Source organism: Oncorhynchus gorbuscha, linkage group LG08, assembly GCF_021184085.1.
Source record: "Oncorhynchus gorbuscha isolate QuinsamMale2020 ecotype Even-year linkage group LG08, OgorEven_v1.0, whole genome shotgun sequence".
NCBI lineage: Eukaryota > Metazoa > Chordata > Actinopteri > Salmoniformes > Salmonidae > Oncorhynchus > Oncorhynchus gorbuscha.
Window position 1 is genome coordinate 48,214,567 of NC_060180.1, and position 16,434 is coordinate 48,231,000.

Here is a 16,434-nt window from a genome sequence, read left to right on the forward strand (position 1 = left end):
AGGCCTGTAATTTCCATCATAGGTACACTTCAACTATGGCAGACAAAATGAGAAGAAAAATCCAGAAAATCACATTGTAGGATTTTTAATGCATTTATTTGCAAATCATAGTGGAAAAGAATAACAACAAAAAATATCTAGTTAACAGAAGAAAGGAAGACAAAATAAGGACAAAAGAAGGACAGAAGAAAAAGGAAAAGAAAGAGGACAACATAGTGAAACAGTCAGCACTTCTATTGCAACTTGTATTTCGTCGTCCTAACGTAGTCTACACTGCTATTTGCCCAGCAGCTAGCCAGCTAGCATACGTCCACCGTCTACCGAATAGCAGCACTGTAGAAACTATTACACTCAACTGAACGACTTGATTAGTGTAGTGTTAGCTAGCTACATAATTGTCTTTGCTGTCTTCGTATCCAAGATAATTGTGTAGTTTAGAGCGTGTAGTCTTAGAGTGATTATCTTAATTTACTGAGGTTAGCTAGCCAGCTATTTGTCGTCCTTAACGTAGGAGACACTGCTAGCTAGCCAACAGCTAGCCAACGTCTACTGAATAGAACTTCCGCACTCAACAACCCGGTCGCATTCCGCTTCGCTCCACAGGTAGTATCACATTTTTCATTTCATTTCATTACAGCACAACGGTTTGATTTGTTTGATCGTAGCTAGCTACATAGCTAGCTACATAGCCGTCTGTGTATCAAAGATAATTGTTATCGTTCTTTTAACGCAACGTAACGTAATCAACACTGCTAGCTAGCCAGCTAGCCCCGAATAGCAGCACTGTAGAAACTATTACACTCAACGGAACAACTTGATTAGTGTAGTGTCAACAACGCAGCCACTGCCAGCTAGCCTACAAAGTCAACAACGCAGCCACTGCCAGCTAGCCTACTTCAGCAGTACTGTATCATTTTAATAATTTTAGTCAATAAGATTCTTGCTACGTAAGCTTAACTTTCTGAACATTTGAGACGTGTAGTCCACTTGTCATTCCAATCTCCTTGCATTAGCGTAGCCTCTTCTGTAGCCTGTCAACTATGTGTCTGTCTATCCCTGTTCTCTCCTCTCTGCACAGACCATACAAACGCTCCACACCGCGTGGCCGCTGCCACCCTAATCTGGTGGTCCCAGCGTGCACGACCCACGTGGAGTTCCAGGTCTCCGGTAGCCTCTGGAACTGCCGATCTGCAGCCAACAAGGCAGAGTTCATCTCAGCCTATGCCTCCCTCCAGTCCCTCGACTTCTTGGCACTGACAGAAACATGGATCACCACAGATAACACTGCTACTCCTACTGCTCTCTCTTCGTCCGCCCACGTGTTCTCGCACACCCCGAGAGCTTCTGGTCAGCGGGGTGGTGGCATCGGGATCCTGATCTCTCCCAAGTGGTCATTCTCTCTTTCTCCCCTTACCCATCTGTCTATCGCCTCCTTTGAATTTCATGCTGTCACAGTTACCAGCCCTTTCAAGCTTAACATCCTTATCATTTATCGCCCTCCAGGTCCCCTCGGAGAGTTCATCAATGAGCTTGATGCCTTGATAAGCTCCTTTCCTGAGGACGGCTCACCTCTCACAGTTCTGGGCGACTTTAACCTCCCCACGTCTACCTTTGACTCATTCCTCTCTGCCTCCTTCTTTCCACTCCTCTCCTCTTTTGACCTCACCCTCTCACCTTCCCCCTACTCACAAGGCAGGCAATACGCTCGACCTCATCTTTACTAGATGCTGTTTTTCCACTAACCTCATTGCAACTCCCCTCCAAGTCTCCGACCACTACCTTGTATCCTTTTCCCTCTCGCTCTCATCCAACACTTCCCACACTGCCCCTACTCGGATGGTATCGCGCCGTCCCAACCTTCGCTCTCTCTCCCCCGCTACTCTCTCCTCTTCCATCCTATCATCTCTTCCCTCTGCTCAAACCTTCTCCAACCTATCTCCTGATTCTGCCTCCTCAACCCTCCTCTCCTCCCTTTCTGCATCCTTTGACTCTCTATGTCCCCTATCTTCCAGGCCGGCTCGGTCCCTCCCCTCCCGCTCCGTGGCTTGACGACTCATTGCGAGCTCACAGAACAGGGCTCCGGGCAGCCGAGCGGAAATGGAGGAAAACTCGCCTCCCTGCGGACCTGGCATCCTTTCACTCCCTCCTCTCTACATTTTCCTCATCTGTCTCTGCTGCTAAAGCCACTTTCTACCACTCTAAATTCCAAGCATCTGCCTCTAACCCTAGGAAGCTCTTTGCCACCTTCTCCTCCCTCCTGAATCCTCCTCCCCCTCCCCCCATCCTCCCTCTCTGCAGATGACTTCGTCAACCATTTTGAAAAGAAGGTCGACGACATCCGATCCTCGTTTGCTAAGTCAAACGACACCGCTGGTTCTGCTCACAGTGCCCTACCCTGTGCTCTGACCTCTTTCTCCCCTCTCTCTCCAGATGAAATCTCGCGTCTTGTGACGGCCGGCCACCCAACAACCTGCCCGCTTGACCCTATCCCCTCCTCTCTTCTCCAGACCATTTCCGGAGACCTTCTCCCTTACCTCACCTCGCTCATCAACTTATCCCTGACCGCTGGCTACGTCCCTTCCGTCTTCAAGAGAGCGAGAGTTGCACCCCTTCTGAAAAAACCTACACTCGATCCCTCCGATGTCAACAACTACAGACCAGTATCCCTTCTTTCTTTTCTCTCCAAAACTCTTGAACGTGTCGTCCTTGGTCAGCTCTCCCGCTATCTCTCTCAGAATGACCTTCTTGATCCAAATCAGTCAGGTTTCAAGACTAGTCATTCAACTGAGACTGCTCTTCTCTGTATCACGGAGGCGCTCCGCACCGCTAAAGCTAACTCTCTCTCCTCTGCTCTCATCCTTCTAGACCTATCGGCTGCCTTCGATACTGTGAACCATCAGATCCTCCTCTCCACCCTCTCCGAGTTGGGCATCTCCGGCGTGGCCCACGCTTGGATTGCGTCCTACCTGACAGGTCGCTCCTACCAGGTGGCGTGGCGAGAATCTGTCTCCTCACCATGCGCTCTCACCACTGGTGTCCCCCAGGGCTCTGTTCTAGGCCCTCTCCTATTCTCGCTATACACCAAGTCACTTGGCTCTGTCATAACCTCACATGGTCTCTCCTATCATTGCTATGCAGACGACACACAATTAATCTTCTCCTTTCCCCCTTCTGATGACCAGGTGGCGAATCGCATCTCTGCATGTCTGGCAGACATATCAGTGTGGATGACGGATCACCACCTCAAGCTGAACTTCGGCAAGACGGAGCTGCTCTTCCTCCCGGGGAAGGACTGCCCGTTCCATGATCTCGCCATCACGGTTGACAACTCCATTGTGTCCTCCTCCCAGAGCGCTAAGAACCTTGGCGTGATCCTGGACAACACCCTGTCGTTCTCAACTAACATCAAGGCGGTGGCCCGTTCCTGTAGGTTCATGCTCTACAACATCCGCAGAGTACGACCCTGCCTCACACAGGAAGCGGCGCAGGTCCTAATCCAGGCACTTGTCATCTCCCGTCTGGATTACTGCAACTCGCTGTTGGCTGGGCTCCCTGCCTGTGCCATTAAACCCCTACAACTCATCCAGAACGCCGCAGCCCGTCTAGTGTTCAACCTTCCCAAGTTCTCTCACGTCACCCCGCTCCTCCGCTCTCTCCACTGGCTTCCAGTTGAAGCTCGCATCCGCTACAAGACCATGGTGCTTGCCTACGGAGCTGTGAGGGGAACGGCACCTCAGTACCTCCAGGCTCTGATCAGGCCCTACACCCAAATAAGGGCACTGCGTTCATCCACCTCTGGCCTGCTCGCCTCCCTACCACTGAGGAAGTACAGTTCCCGCTCAGCCCAGTCAAAACTGTTCGCTGCTCTGGCTCCCCAATGGTGGAACAAACTCCCTCACGACGCCAGGACAGCGGAGTCAATCACCACCTTCCGGAGACACCTGAAACCCCACCTCTTTAAGGAATACCTAGGATAGGATAAAGTAATCCTTCTCACCCCCCCCTCCCCCTTAAAATATGTAGATGCACTATTGTAAAGTGGCTGTTCCACTGGATGTCATAAGGTGAATGCACCAATTTGTAAGTCGCTCTGGATAAGAGCGTCTGCTAAATGACTTAAATGTAAATGTAAATGGAGAACAAGCTATAGGATAAGAAATACTAGAGTTTTGACCTTCATGAGTAGTCATTTCTATGAACTGTTCGGTCAGGAGAAGTTGGGTCCCATGCCACTGATTAACATTGCGAACCGCTGCCCTGATGTTGCCCATAGTATAAGGCAATGAGGACACCCCCTCATGTTAGGGTACAAGGAACAATATTACAATTATTAATGACCATTGAACTAGTTAAAATTATATTGCCTATGATCCAGGCCATTTAGACACTGATGGAAAAGAAGGCAATTAATGAACAATATATGGAGGTGTCTACATACTGGGACTGCTTTCCTTTGTGGATACAGCGCATTGAATCCATTGGGGCTAACTAAATATGGCAATATAAGTTGGTAGCTATTCCCCTACAAATTATTTTAAATAGATTCTTTGCTACTGACAATGAGAGATGGCCAGTCCAATATGGGATACTGAATTTAACTTCCAGGGAGGACGTGCCCTACAGGCAATAGTGAACTACTACATACAATCTCGAAGATATACTTCACTTTTCGCACATACCTTTGTTCTTTTTTTCTTTTCTTTTTTTTTCTTTAAATGAGGCCACATTTATGTTTAAGGTCATTCAAATCATATTGCTAATAATAAATCAAGATAATGGATTAAGTGCTATTGCTTCTACAGCTATCAAATTTTTGGTCTGTTTATGCATTAGACTTGCATATCACTCGTCTTTTTGTTTCCATTTCCTGCCAACAACTGTAAAGGTCTGAATTGGTTAATTATTTCATGTTTTACTTTATTATTATTATAATAATAATAAATAATATAGAAAACATTAGGAACACAATGGCAAGACTAGCTATTCTCTAGTGATATTAGAAAGGCCTTAATAGTCCTATCAAATGTTCCAGGTGTCTTGATATTCTAGCAAGAAACCATATTGACATAACAAGGCTCCAAGAAACACATTCGCTCCAAAACGACGCACATAGAACAGATAACCATTTGTACAAACTGGTATACTTGGGTAGTATACCGTATACCGGGGTATTCGGGAAAAAGCCACAGGATGGTTTTTCAATACTGATTAAACTATTTATTTTAAGTTTAAGACATTTTAATATTTGTAGCTACTTCAGTAAATACCTGCAGTCAACTTGTGTAATAAGTTAGGATGTAAAGAACATTGCGTTCTTCACTTCACCGATCACATTATTATGAAGCTTACGGTAGTCCCCAATCACATATTGTTTGTTACAAGCACACAAAGGAGAGACCGGAGCCTTGTGAGTCATTCACTGTTGTGCAGCATGCGCCAGATTAGCTAATTACAGTATGAAATGCACAACTAAATGTTTGCCAGCTACACTGAATAAAAATATAAACACAACATGTGAAGTGTTGGTCCCATGTTTCATGAGCTGAAATAAAAAGATCCCAGAAATGTTCCATATGCACAAAAAGTTTATTTCTCTCAAAATGTGTTTACATCCCTGTTGGTGAGCATTTCTCCTGTGCCAAGATAATCCATCCAGCTGACAGGTGTGGCATATCAAGAAGCTGATTAAACAGTGCTTTTCATTTGTATAATTTTCAAAGCCTGTATTCACAGATGCGTCTTATTCTAAATGAATGTAGCCTAGGCTACAAAATTATGTTGTGTGCCTTAAACTTATTTGCACTGTAATTTATTTGGTTAATTCTTATTTTGTTTGCTTTATTTATTTTGTCATTTTTAGCATATACAATACAATGTGGGTTATTCTTTTCATAGGACACATTTATTTTTTGTTCGCGCTTATAAGCACTGTGGGAGCTTATGTAATGCACGTTGTGCAAATCAAGGATATGAATAAACACTTACACAATAATATAAATGTCTGTTTAGAAGTTTAACTCGTACATGTTTACTGCTAATTTTATTGACAGTAGTCTAGTGTTGGTGTATATTATTGGCTCTCCAATACTCCCATGGTACACATCCCATTCGTTTACTGGCCAACAAGCTAGGGAGTAATGATCAATTAGCACATATTACAACTATTGAATCTGAAATCAGGTGAATTACTATCAGGACCCAATTTAAATCAACAAAAGATTCTCCTATTTCTATAAAGAATTATACACTGATTGTAAATCCACATCAAGCCAGATTGAGTCCTTTTTAAAAGATAAGAACTATTCTTCTCTCAACATGAACACAAAAGGGCATTGGATAACATGAATAAAGGCAAATCACCTGTTTGGAAAGGAATTCCTCCTGAGGTCCATTTAAGATTTTGGAACCAATTAGGTCCACTATTACTCAAAAATATGTTCTAAAATTCTGTCATCCCATCTCGAAACTTACTTAACCAAAATGTTATATACAGACCATTGCGGGTTTGTTCAAAATCGATTCTCCTCAGATAACCTCCGTCATCTATTACATATCTAACATGCTTCATCAGAAACCAAAGCTCTTTGAGCAGTTCTCTCTCTGGACACAGAACAAGCTTTTGATAGACAAGAATGGTCATATCTTTGGTCGGTTTCAGAACATGTGGGACTTAGCTCCAAATTCAATGATATGATTAAAATACTAAAAGGTTAATCCCTCAGCCATCCTGTTCAGAATAAATAGAAGTAGAAGGAAAGGTGATCCCATCTCACCTGCACTATTTCTATCGTCTATGGAGCCCCTTGCCCAGGCAAATTACACCAATATCTTTCAAGTCTACAGATCACGTCATCTCATTATACGCAGACGACATCTTACTTTATCTAGACAATGTATCTCAATCTCTCCCAAACGCTTTGACGATCATAGACAAATTCAGCTCCATCTCAAGTTTAAAAATAAATCTAACCCTACTCCCTCCCACTCAAGAGCCTGACAGAGAACCCCACTTGTACTTATGGAATCTAGGGCTGTCCCCGACTAAAAACAATTTTGGGAGGGAGTCATCTGTTCTTTCGACCAGTCAATTGGCCAACATTTTTACGTGTATTTTTCCATATATAGTGCATTCGGAAAGTATTCAGACCACTTCCCTTTTTCCACATTTTGTTGTTTCTAAAATGTTTATTCTAAAATGGGCGAATGGGAGGCACGCTTTACAAGTTGAGATTGAAAAGAAAAAAATAGCTCCTTTTTAAATCGTGGTCACCAAAGTTTAACATGCGACTGCACTTAAAATCTTTACGCTTTGGCCCTATAAATTTCTCACACAATTTCTCACACAATTTATATTAGGTGTAAAAGGTGCACATTCCTTCACATGATGCGGGAGTGCCCTGCAGTTAAATGCTTTTTGAGGGTTCTCTGGTCGTTATTGGGGGGGGGGGGGGGGCAGCCTTGGTTACTGGGTGGGATGGTAAGAGGTGGGAGGCATGCTTTCTTCGGTTAGGGGAGTTCGATGACGATGCGGGAAAATTGGGGCTTGGCAGGGTGGGAAACCCAGTTTCCAGGTGGGGAGGGAGAATGCAGACAGGTGGATGGGGACTGAGGGGAGGACTGGGTTAGGGAGGGGGAGCCTTTGTTTATTTTCCTTGCATACAAAATAATACAAAACTGTTGATACTGTTCTTTATTTGCATTTCTCATATTTCTGTTTTGTTTTTGTGGCAGCACACAGGTACAAGAAAATATCAAAATGCAAAAATATATGAATATATCTGAATTAATATTACTTTGGATGTTATACCTGTACCACCCTTCTGAAAAGATGACAAACTAAATAAAAGTTGGTCACAAAAAACATTTTTGGTGCAGGTGACTATAGTGTTAGCTAACATTAACTACCCTGGAAAAAAATTATCACAGTATTGATATAAAATCTGCAAAAATAATATTGCAATACTGAGGAGGTATTAACGTATATTCTCTGAATGCCATTTAAAGACAAATACATATTGAAATCAAAATACCAACCACAGATTGTGTCAAACAATGCAAGCTGAATGCAAACAGAGCACTAAATATTGCACTCCTTCCAAGTACCTGTTTCAGTGCTGAGCATGCGCTGGGCTCGGCTGTAGGACTGGATGGAGGCTCCTTGTCTCCCGGGCCCGCGGTGCACCTGAGCCACAATGCTGCTGGGGGGAGTTGGAGGCTGCTGGCCTTGGGGCTCACTGTCAGAAGGCTCACTCTCACTGGAGCTCCAGGCGATGTGCACTGGGTCCTCATCACACCGCAGACCACTGCACTGCACTGGATGCGATACAAAGTTTTAATGGATGTTCATGGATAATAAATAATAAAGCATTTTCAGTAATAATGGATTGTCAATGGATTTGGATTTGCACCAGGCACTTATAGAACCTTCCAATACATATTTTAAATCAGTATAGTAGAACGTATTTGACAAGTTAGTTATCACTAGACACAGACACAAATGACAAGTAAACATCATGAAGCATTGTTGTTCTATTGTGATTAGGTACTCATAAAACTTTGATATGCAATGGTATCGCCCCCTATTGGCCAACCAAATATTGTTATTTTAAAACTCAGCTTAACCACTGTTGGGCTAGAGTATGAAATTGCATTCTACAACTAAACGAATCATGACAGAAGAGAATGTTGTTGAAATCCTGGACAAAGGCTAAGTGCAGGCAAATGTTTTAAATATTCCCTTCTGGTGAGGCAGGGAAATCTTTTCTAATATTCCCTTCTGGTGAGGCAGGGAAATCGTTTCTAATATTCCCTTCTGGTGAGGCAGGGAAATCATTTCTAATATTCCCTTCTGGTGAGGCAGGGAAATATTTTCTAATATTCCTTTCTGGGGGAGGTTCAGCATGAAACAGGTTTGTCCGTCTCCGATGAGGAACGCATTGCCTTGCCGTAGTGAGTTAGGCAAGGTTATAGATCATGGGCTGGATAAAAGCGAAAAGTATATCGTCTTCAGAACTGGATAATATTTGCTTTATTTGAGTAATCCGCCTCTCTTAACATTGTTTAATCTCTGGATCTCTTATAAAACTGTGATTGAGAAAAGCCTATGCCTATAGAATCAAACTTTCATTCTTGTTCTTTTTGAAAGTGGCAACTTTTGGACACCTTAGGCTATTACAATATTTGGGAAATAGGCTATTGTTCATTACTTTACCTTGTCTTAAAGCTTTTATGATGAGGTTTTATAGGAGGATTTGGCCATTTGGTTTTCAACCTGGCATGGAGGAATTTTTCCTCCCTGCATGGATCATTTCCTTCTTAATAAACATAAATTGATTAAACTTGTCATTCAATTTTTCAATAGGCTATTGATATTGTTTGCTCATGCTAATCTTTAGTTTGGCTACCTTGTGTTTTTAGGATATTCAAACTTTGAGATGTTGACTCCAATGCTTCTCACAGTTGTGTCAAGTTGGCTGGATGTCCTTCGGGTAGTGGACCATTCATGATACACGGGAAACTGTTGACCGTGAAAAACCCAGCAGCGTTGCCGTTCTTGACACAAACCGGTGCCTCTGCATCTACTACCATACCCCGTTCAAAGGCACTTAAATATTTTGTCTTGCCCATTCACCCTCTAAATCACATATGTCAGAGTCAAGGCCCGCGGGCCACATCCGGCCCGCGAGAAGGTTTTTTACGGCCCCTGGGATGATCTTGATTTATTATTAGAACCGGCCCGCAGACCGCAGCAAGCCGGCAGCCCGCAGATCTTTTACACGCACCAATACTACATTTCCCACAATGCAACGGTGACGCACCGAGCAGTAGGCTGCTTCATTTCAATATTTATTGGCACAGCAGTTGTCAGCATCACAGTAAAATTAACTTTCAGATACCCATCAAAAATGGCAAAACGGAAGGTGGTTTCAAACAAGGTGGGAGTCGGAGTATTTGTTCACGGAGGTAGCTGGAAAACCTGTGTGTCTTCTGTGTGGAGAAAGTGTGGCGGTACTGAAAGAGTATAATCTGAGACGACATTATGAAACGAAACACGCGGACAAAAACAAGAATATGGACATGGAACAAAGGCTACAAAAGGCAGAGGAATTAAAACGAGGCCTCAAATCTCGACAGGCTCTGTTCAAAAAAGCCAAATCACAAGGCCAGGCTGCTGTCAAGGCCAGTTTTATTTTGGCAGAAGAGATCGCTAAATCAGCCCGGCCATTTACGGAGGGGGATTTCATCAAAAACTGCATGATTAAAGTTTGTGACGAAGTTTGCCCAGAAAAAAGGCAACTCTTTTTAAATGTGAGTCTGAGCAGAAACACCATTGCCGAGAGAGTAGACCAGTTGTCCATCAATCTAAAAGAGCAGCTTGTGAAAAAGGGAAAAGATTTCATTGCATATTCCTTGGCTGTGGATGAGAGCACCGACATTTCTGACATTGCCCAGTTGTCAATTTTCATCCGCGGAGTGGACTCCAGCCTAAGCGTGACAGAGGAGTTTTTGGCTTTACGTCCTATGCATGGCACAACTACGGGGCATGATTTGTATGAAGAGGTGTCAAGATGTGTAAATGAGATGGAGCTGCCTTGGGAAAAACTCGTGAGTTTGACAACCGACGGAGCACCTGCGATGTGTGGACACAGGAGCGGACTGGTAGCGAAGATACGGGAAAAGATGCAAGAGGAAAACGCGACAGGTGAGCTGACAGCTTATCATTGTATCATACACCAGGAAGCGTTGTGCGGTAAAGCCTTGAAAATGGAGCATGTAATGAGCATCATCACGCGCACAGTTAACTTTATCAGAGCCAAAGGTTTGAATCACCGCCAGTTCAAGGCATTTCTGACGGAGTTAGAAACGGAGCATGGTGATTTGCCTTATCACACAGAGGTGCGATGGCTAAGCCAGGGAAAGGTGCTTCAAAGATGTTTCGAGCTTCGTGAGGAGATTTGTCTGTTCTTGGACAGCAAAGGGAAAGACACAACACAACTCCGAGACGAAATGTTTCTGTGTGAAATGGCTTTTCTGTGTGACATTACGAGTCATCTGAATGTAATGAACTTGCAGCTGCAGGGTCGGGATCGTGTCATCTCTGATATGTACAGTACAGTGAAGGCATTTAAAACCAAACTGACTCTGTGGGAGACGCAGATGCGGAAAGAAAATTTGAGCCACTTTCCCAGCTGCCAGACCATGAAAGAGAAGCTCTCTACCAGTGCGTTCCCGAGCGCACAGTTGGCTGATAAAATAGGTATGCTTGCCGCTGACTTTCGACGCCGATTTGCTGACTTTGAAGCACAAAAAAGCAGGTTGGAACTGCTCGGTAACCCATTTGCTGTTGACGTGGAAAGCTCACCACCAAACCTCCAAATGGAGTTGATTGACCTCCAATGCAATGATGCACTGAGGGCAAAATATGCGGCAGTGGGTGCTGCGGAGTTCGCCCGTTTCCTCCCCGACACAATGCCCCAGCTGCGCATCCAGGCTGCTCAAACGTTGTCTATGTTTGGCAGCACATACCTGTGTGAACAACTGTTTTCTTTGATGAACTTGAACAAAACATCACACAGAAGTCGACTTACTGCTGAACACCTCCACTCAATTCTGAGGATTTCCTCAGCTCAGAGCCTTACCCCGAACATTGATGAACTTGTGGAAAAGATGGGACACCACCAAGTATCACCCTCAACCTCAAACAAGTGAACATTACTGTGCAATCACATATTTAGAGTTTTTACTCAGTTCAAGTTTAAAAGTTAAAGTTTAATATTTGTTTTCACTGCATGTTACTTCTCCTTAAACAAAGTGTTGTTTTTGATTAATAGATTTTTGCACTTTATTTTATTGTATTTCAATCCAATTATATTTTTAAAATATTTCAGTTGAGTGGATGATAGAAAATTGCTATTATTGTTTTTTTCTTTGAAGTAAATTTAGCCCACTTTTGCTAAAATAGAAAATATAGGCTACTGATGGTGCCTTGAATACCGGTTTCTTTCATTTAATGTTCATGTTATGGGGATTTTTATATAAAGGAAATTTGTCTTTTGTGTCTGTTGAAAATTAAAGATTACTGACAGAGCCATAAGAAAATATTGCTTTATTTATCTGATCATATTGGAATATATTTGTTAGGTTTTCAGTAGGTTCAATTAGGTTCACTAGACTATATGCGTCATTTAAAAAATTTTCAATGAACATTCGAACAGTCCGGCCCTCGGCTTGTAGCTAAATTTTTTATTTGGCCCTCCGTCCATTTGACTTTGACACCCCTGCTCTAAATGGTGCATAGACAATCAATGTCTCAATTGTCTCAAGGCCTAAAAATCCTTCTTTAACCTGTCTCCACCACTTCAGCTACACTGATTGAAGTGGATTTAACAAGTGACATCAATAAGGGATCATAGTGATCATCTAAATTCACCTGGTCAGTCTATGACATGGACATTTTTTGTACACGCAGTTTATAGAGTGATGGAGTGCAGCATCAGATGACCTGGCCTCCACCATCACCCAAACTCAACCCAATTAAGATGGTTTGGGATGAGTTGGAGTGAAGGAAAATCAGCCAACAAGTGCTCAGCATATTTGGGAACTCCTTCAAGACGTTTGGAAAAGCATTCCTAATTAAGCAGGTTCAGAGAATGCCACGAGTGTGCAAAGCTGTCATCAAGGCAGGGTGGTTACTTTGAAGAATTTCAAATATAAAACATATTTTGATTTGTTTTTTAAAAAATGGTTACTACATGATTCCATATGTGTTGTTTCATAGTTTTGATGTCTTAACTATTATTCTGCAATGTATAAAATAGTAAAAATAAAGAAAAACCCTTAAACTTTTGAGCCTCCATTCCTCTGTGTCGTTCTGTACATATTTATTGAAATAGGCTATAGCAGATAGGGAAGCCAGTCAACTTAAAATAGGATAAACGATCGTCCCGATGTAGTCACCATCGAAGATGGCTGTCAATCGGCGATGGACCAAGAATAATAATATCGCCCAACCGTATTGTTGACTATTCAACTATTGTTTACAATACCTTGTGCCGGTGACTGTGCCAGTCGTCGTACAGCTCGCCATTTGTTCCCAGATGAACTTAGGTTCTAAAAATAAATTATATGTTTGAAGCAATATGAGCAACTCAGCATCATGGAGATTAATTGGAATGACAACATGAAGTACAGTAGTTCAGACTGCTTCTAGATCATATAGTCTGTGTACATTACCCACCTTTATCACAGGAGTGTCCAAAAAGCTGTCTCCACAACTCTCCCAGGACTTGGTAGCAGAACTGTCAGTGATTGAAGGCCCTCGTACCCCTTTTCTGACACCAACTTTGACATCAGGAAAGAACATACACTGTATGTCCTTGGAATATCTTTTGCGCTGAAAAATAAATGACTTCATATGTAAAACAGTGCAAAGTTTATATTTACTTAAACTGTCTAGTTAGCTGGCTAGTTAGCTAGATAACTCTGGTCCATGTGCAAGCGTCGGATCTGCACTACCAGATGCATTCGCATCGCAGAAAACGCGTGGACCGAAGTTATTCTGGCGTGCTCAAAATTTGTTTATTTCGTATTTTGGCTCTGCACTCTATCAACATTCACTTTGGTGAGTTACTAAAGTATAATGATGCCAGTCACTAAACATGAATCGCGGGAAAAACCCTCTCTGAAAGAATCCTTAGAACGTTGTTGTCGTCGCACAATTGAACCAGACACAGAGCAGTCTAAGTTAGCGAGCTAACGTTAGCTACCAAGCAGAATAGACTTAGAGAAACGTACCTTTCCTTGAAAAGGCATGTTGGCAAATGGTTACATGTCGTTTTGTATGAGTGGGTATGACATAAAATGTCCAAACATATTAAAATATTGTGATATACAGTATTTTAGCCAGTATATGAAATGACCACTAACGGTGGCTGCCTTCTCCACAACTTTTCTTCTTTGCGCGCCACTGGCGACGTTTGTTCACGTGAAGCTTTCCGGAAGTGGTCAAATCTTCTTTGGCTCCTGGGAAATGCAGTACTAAAGGTTTGTTACGCATCTTTACTCCAGTAATTTGCTTGTCGCACGGTCCTTAGATTCATCCAGGGGAAGATGCTGGAAGCAAAAAAATATTAACGCAACATGTAAAGATCCCAGAAATGTTCCATACGCACAAAATCATTTTTCTCTCAAATTGTGTCCACAAATTTGTTTGCATCCCTATTAGTGTGAATTTCTCATTTGGCAAGATAATTCATCCACCTGACTGGTGTGGAAAATCAAGAAGTTGATTAAACAGCACAATCATTGCACCATTGCAATTTGGGGACAATAATTGGCCACTCTAAAAATGTGCAGATGTCTCAAATTTTGAGGGAGTGTGCAACTGGCATGCTGACTGCATGAATGTCCACCAGAGCTGTTGCCAGAAAATGTAATGTTAATTTCTCTACCATATGCCGCCTCCAATGTTGTTTTAGAGAATTTGCCCGTACAACCCAGTGTTTCCTCTGTATTCATTTAAGTGTGGCACTGTGCCACAGCAGAATCATTGCTGCTGCACAAAAATAAACGTCCTATTTCTACCAAACATAGTTTCAATGTAAAGCACATTTGCTTTTCTTGGTAAATAGATAATATGTCTGGGTTCAACACAGTTCTGAAGGTTATTTAGCTGAGTGGTGGCAGGCAGCCTGCAACTCAAGAAACACAGTGCGCCAGTGACCAGTGTGCGAGTGACCAGTGCTTGATAAAGACTCTGGATTTGAATCACTTCAGAATGCACTTGTATGGGGAGTGATACGTGCCAGAATTAAGCCTAGGCAACCGTACCAACTTGTGGCTGTCGCCTACCATTGAACATCTGACTGATATGACATGATACCAACACCTTACTAATGTCTGTGGACGTCTGTGTCGTCATACCAATGCCTTACTATGTCTACATGACGTGTACGTGTCACGTGACATGAACGTGACGTGAACCCTTCAGCAGTTCGACACCTTACAAAAAAAAAAGTTTCTCCATTGACAGTCCATGTTAATTCATGGCGGTATTTTATGGTGATAGGAAGACGTTCGGTGACTTGATGAGAGGTATCAGTAGCTTCCTGATGCTTAATTCATGCACTTATTACCAGTGCGCAATACAGAAGCTCTGTGGCATGAAATAAAATTAACTTGAATCACCTCAGAGTGCACCTGCGCGAGAAACTACAAGGAAAGTATGTTAGTTTGTTTGTTTGACTAATGTTACCTAGCCAACTAGTTAACTACATAAGCTAGCTATAACCTAAAAACTATACTAACATCATTTAGATCTATAATATTGCTGCCACAATTGTAACAGCAATTAGCTACCCAATATCCACACGTATGTTGATGACAGAAACATGGTTAACTAATGTTACTAGTTAACTACCAGTCTATCACAGTGCAATCCGTTTTGTCACCAAAGCCCCATATACTACCCACCATTGCGACCTGTACGCTCTCGTTGGCTGGCCCTCGCTTCATACTCGTCGCCAAACCCACTGGCTCCATGTCATCTACAAGACCCTGCTAGGTAAAGTCCCCCCTTATCTCAGCTCGCTGGTCACCATAGCATCTCCGACCTGTAGCACACGCTCCAGCAGGTATATCTCTCTGGTCACCCCCAAAACCAATTCTTTCTTTGGCCGCCTCTCCTTCCAGTACTCTGCTGCCAGTGACTGGAACGAACTGCAAAAATCTCTGAAACTGGAAACACTTATCTCCCTCACTAGCTTTAAGCACCAACTGTCAGAGCATCTTACAGATTACTGCACCTGTACATAGCCCACCTATAATTTAGCCCAAACAACTACCTCTTTCCCAACTGTATTTTATTTATTTATTTATTTTGCTCCTTTGCACCCCATTATTTTTATGTCTACTTTGCACATTCTTCCATTGCAAAACTACCATTCCAGTGTTTTACTTGCTATATTGTATTTACTTTGCCACCATGGCCTTTTTTGCCTTTACCTCCCTTCTCACCTCATTTGCTCACATTGTATATAGACTTGTTTATACTGTATTATTGACTGTATGTTTGTTTTACTCCATGTGTAACTCTGTGTCGTTGTATCTGTCGAACTGCTTTGCTTTATCTTGGCCAGGTCGCAATTGTAAATGAGAACTTGTTCTCAACTTGCCTACCTGGTTAAATAAAGGTGAAATAAATAAATAAATAAAACTAGTCTAGCAAGTTAGCTAGCTAGTTAATTTGGAACTGTATCAAGTTCAAGCAAGATAGTTACATTTATCTGTCTTCGATTAGATTTTTTCTTTCTCAGATGAGTTTGTTGAAATATTTCCAGCCACAGCAGTGAAAGAGAAAGAGGGAGTGTAACGGATGTGAAACGGCTAGCTTAGTTAGCGGTGTGCGCTAAATAGCGTTTCAATCGGTTACATCAC

The 16,434-nt window shown here is 42.6% G+C and overlaps 1 protein-coding gene across 1 annotated transcript in view; it reads right to left on the bottom strand.

Annotated features, from left to right (window-relative positions):
- Positions 1-14,011, bottom strand: part of spidr (scaffold protein involved in DNA repair) — an 84,511-nt gene extending 70,500 nt beyond the window's left edge. The window contains exons 1-4 of the mRNA XM_046359727.1: positions 13,795-14,011; positions 13,238-13,393; positions 13,047-13,110; positions 8,104-8,313 (exon numbers count right to left, since the gene is read on the bottom strand). Coding sequence (XP_046215683.1) covers positions 8,104-8,313; positions 13,047-13,110; positions 13,238-13,393; positions 13,795-13,812 — 448 coding nt within the window. The 5' untranslated portion in view covers positions 13,813-14,011. The remainder of the gene's footprint in view (positions 1-8,103; positions 8,314-13,046; positions 13,111-13,237; positions 13,394-13,794) is intronic.
- Positions 14,012-16,434: the final 2,423 nt, after the last annotated feature.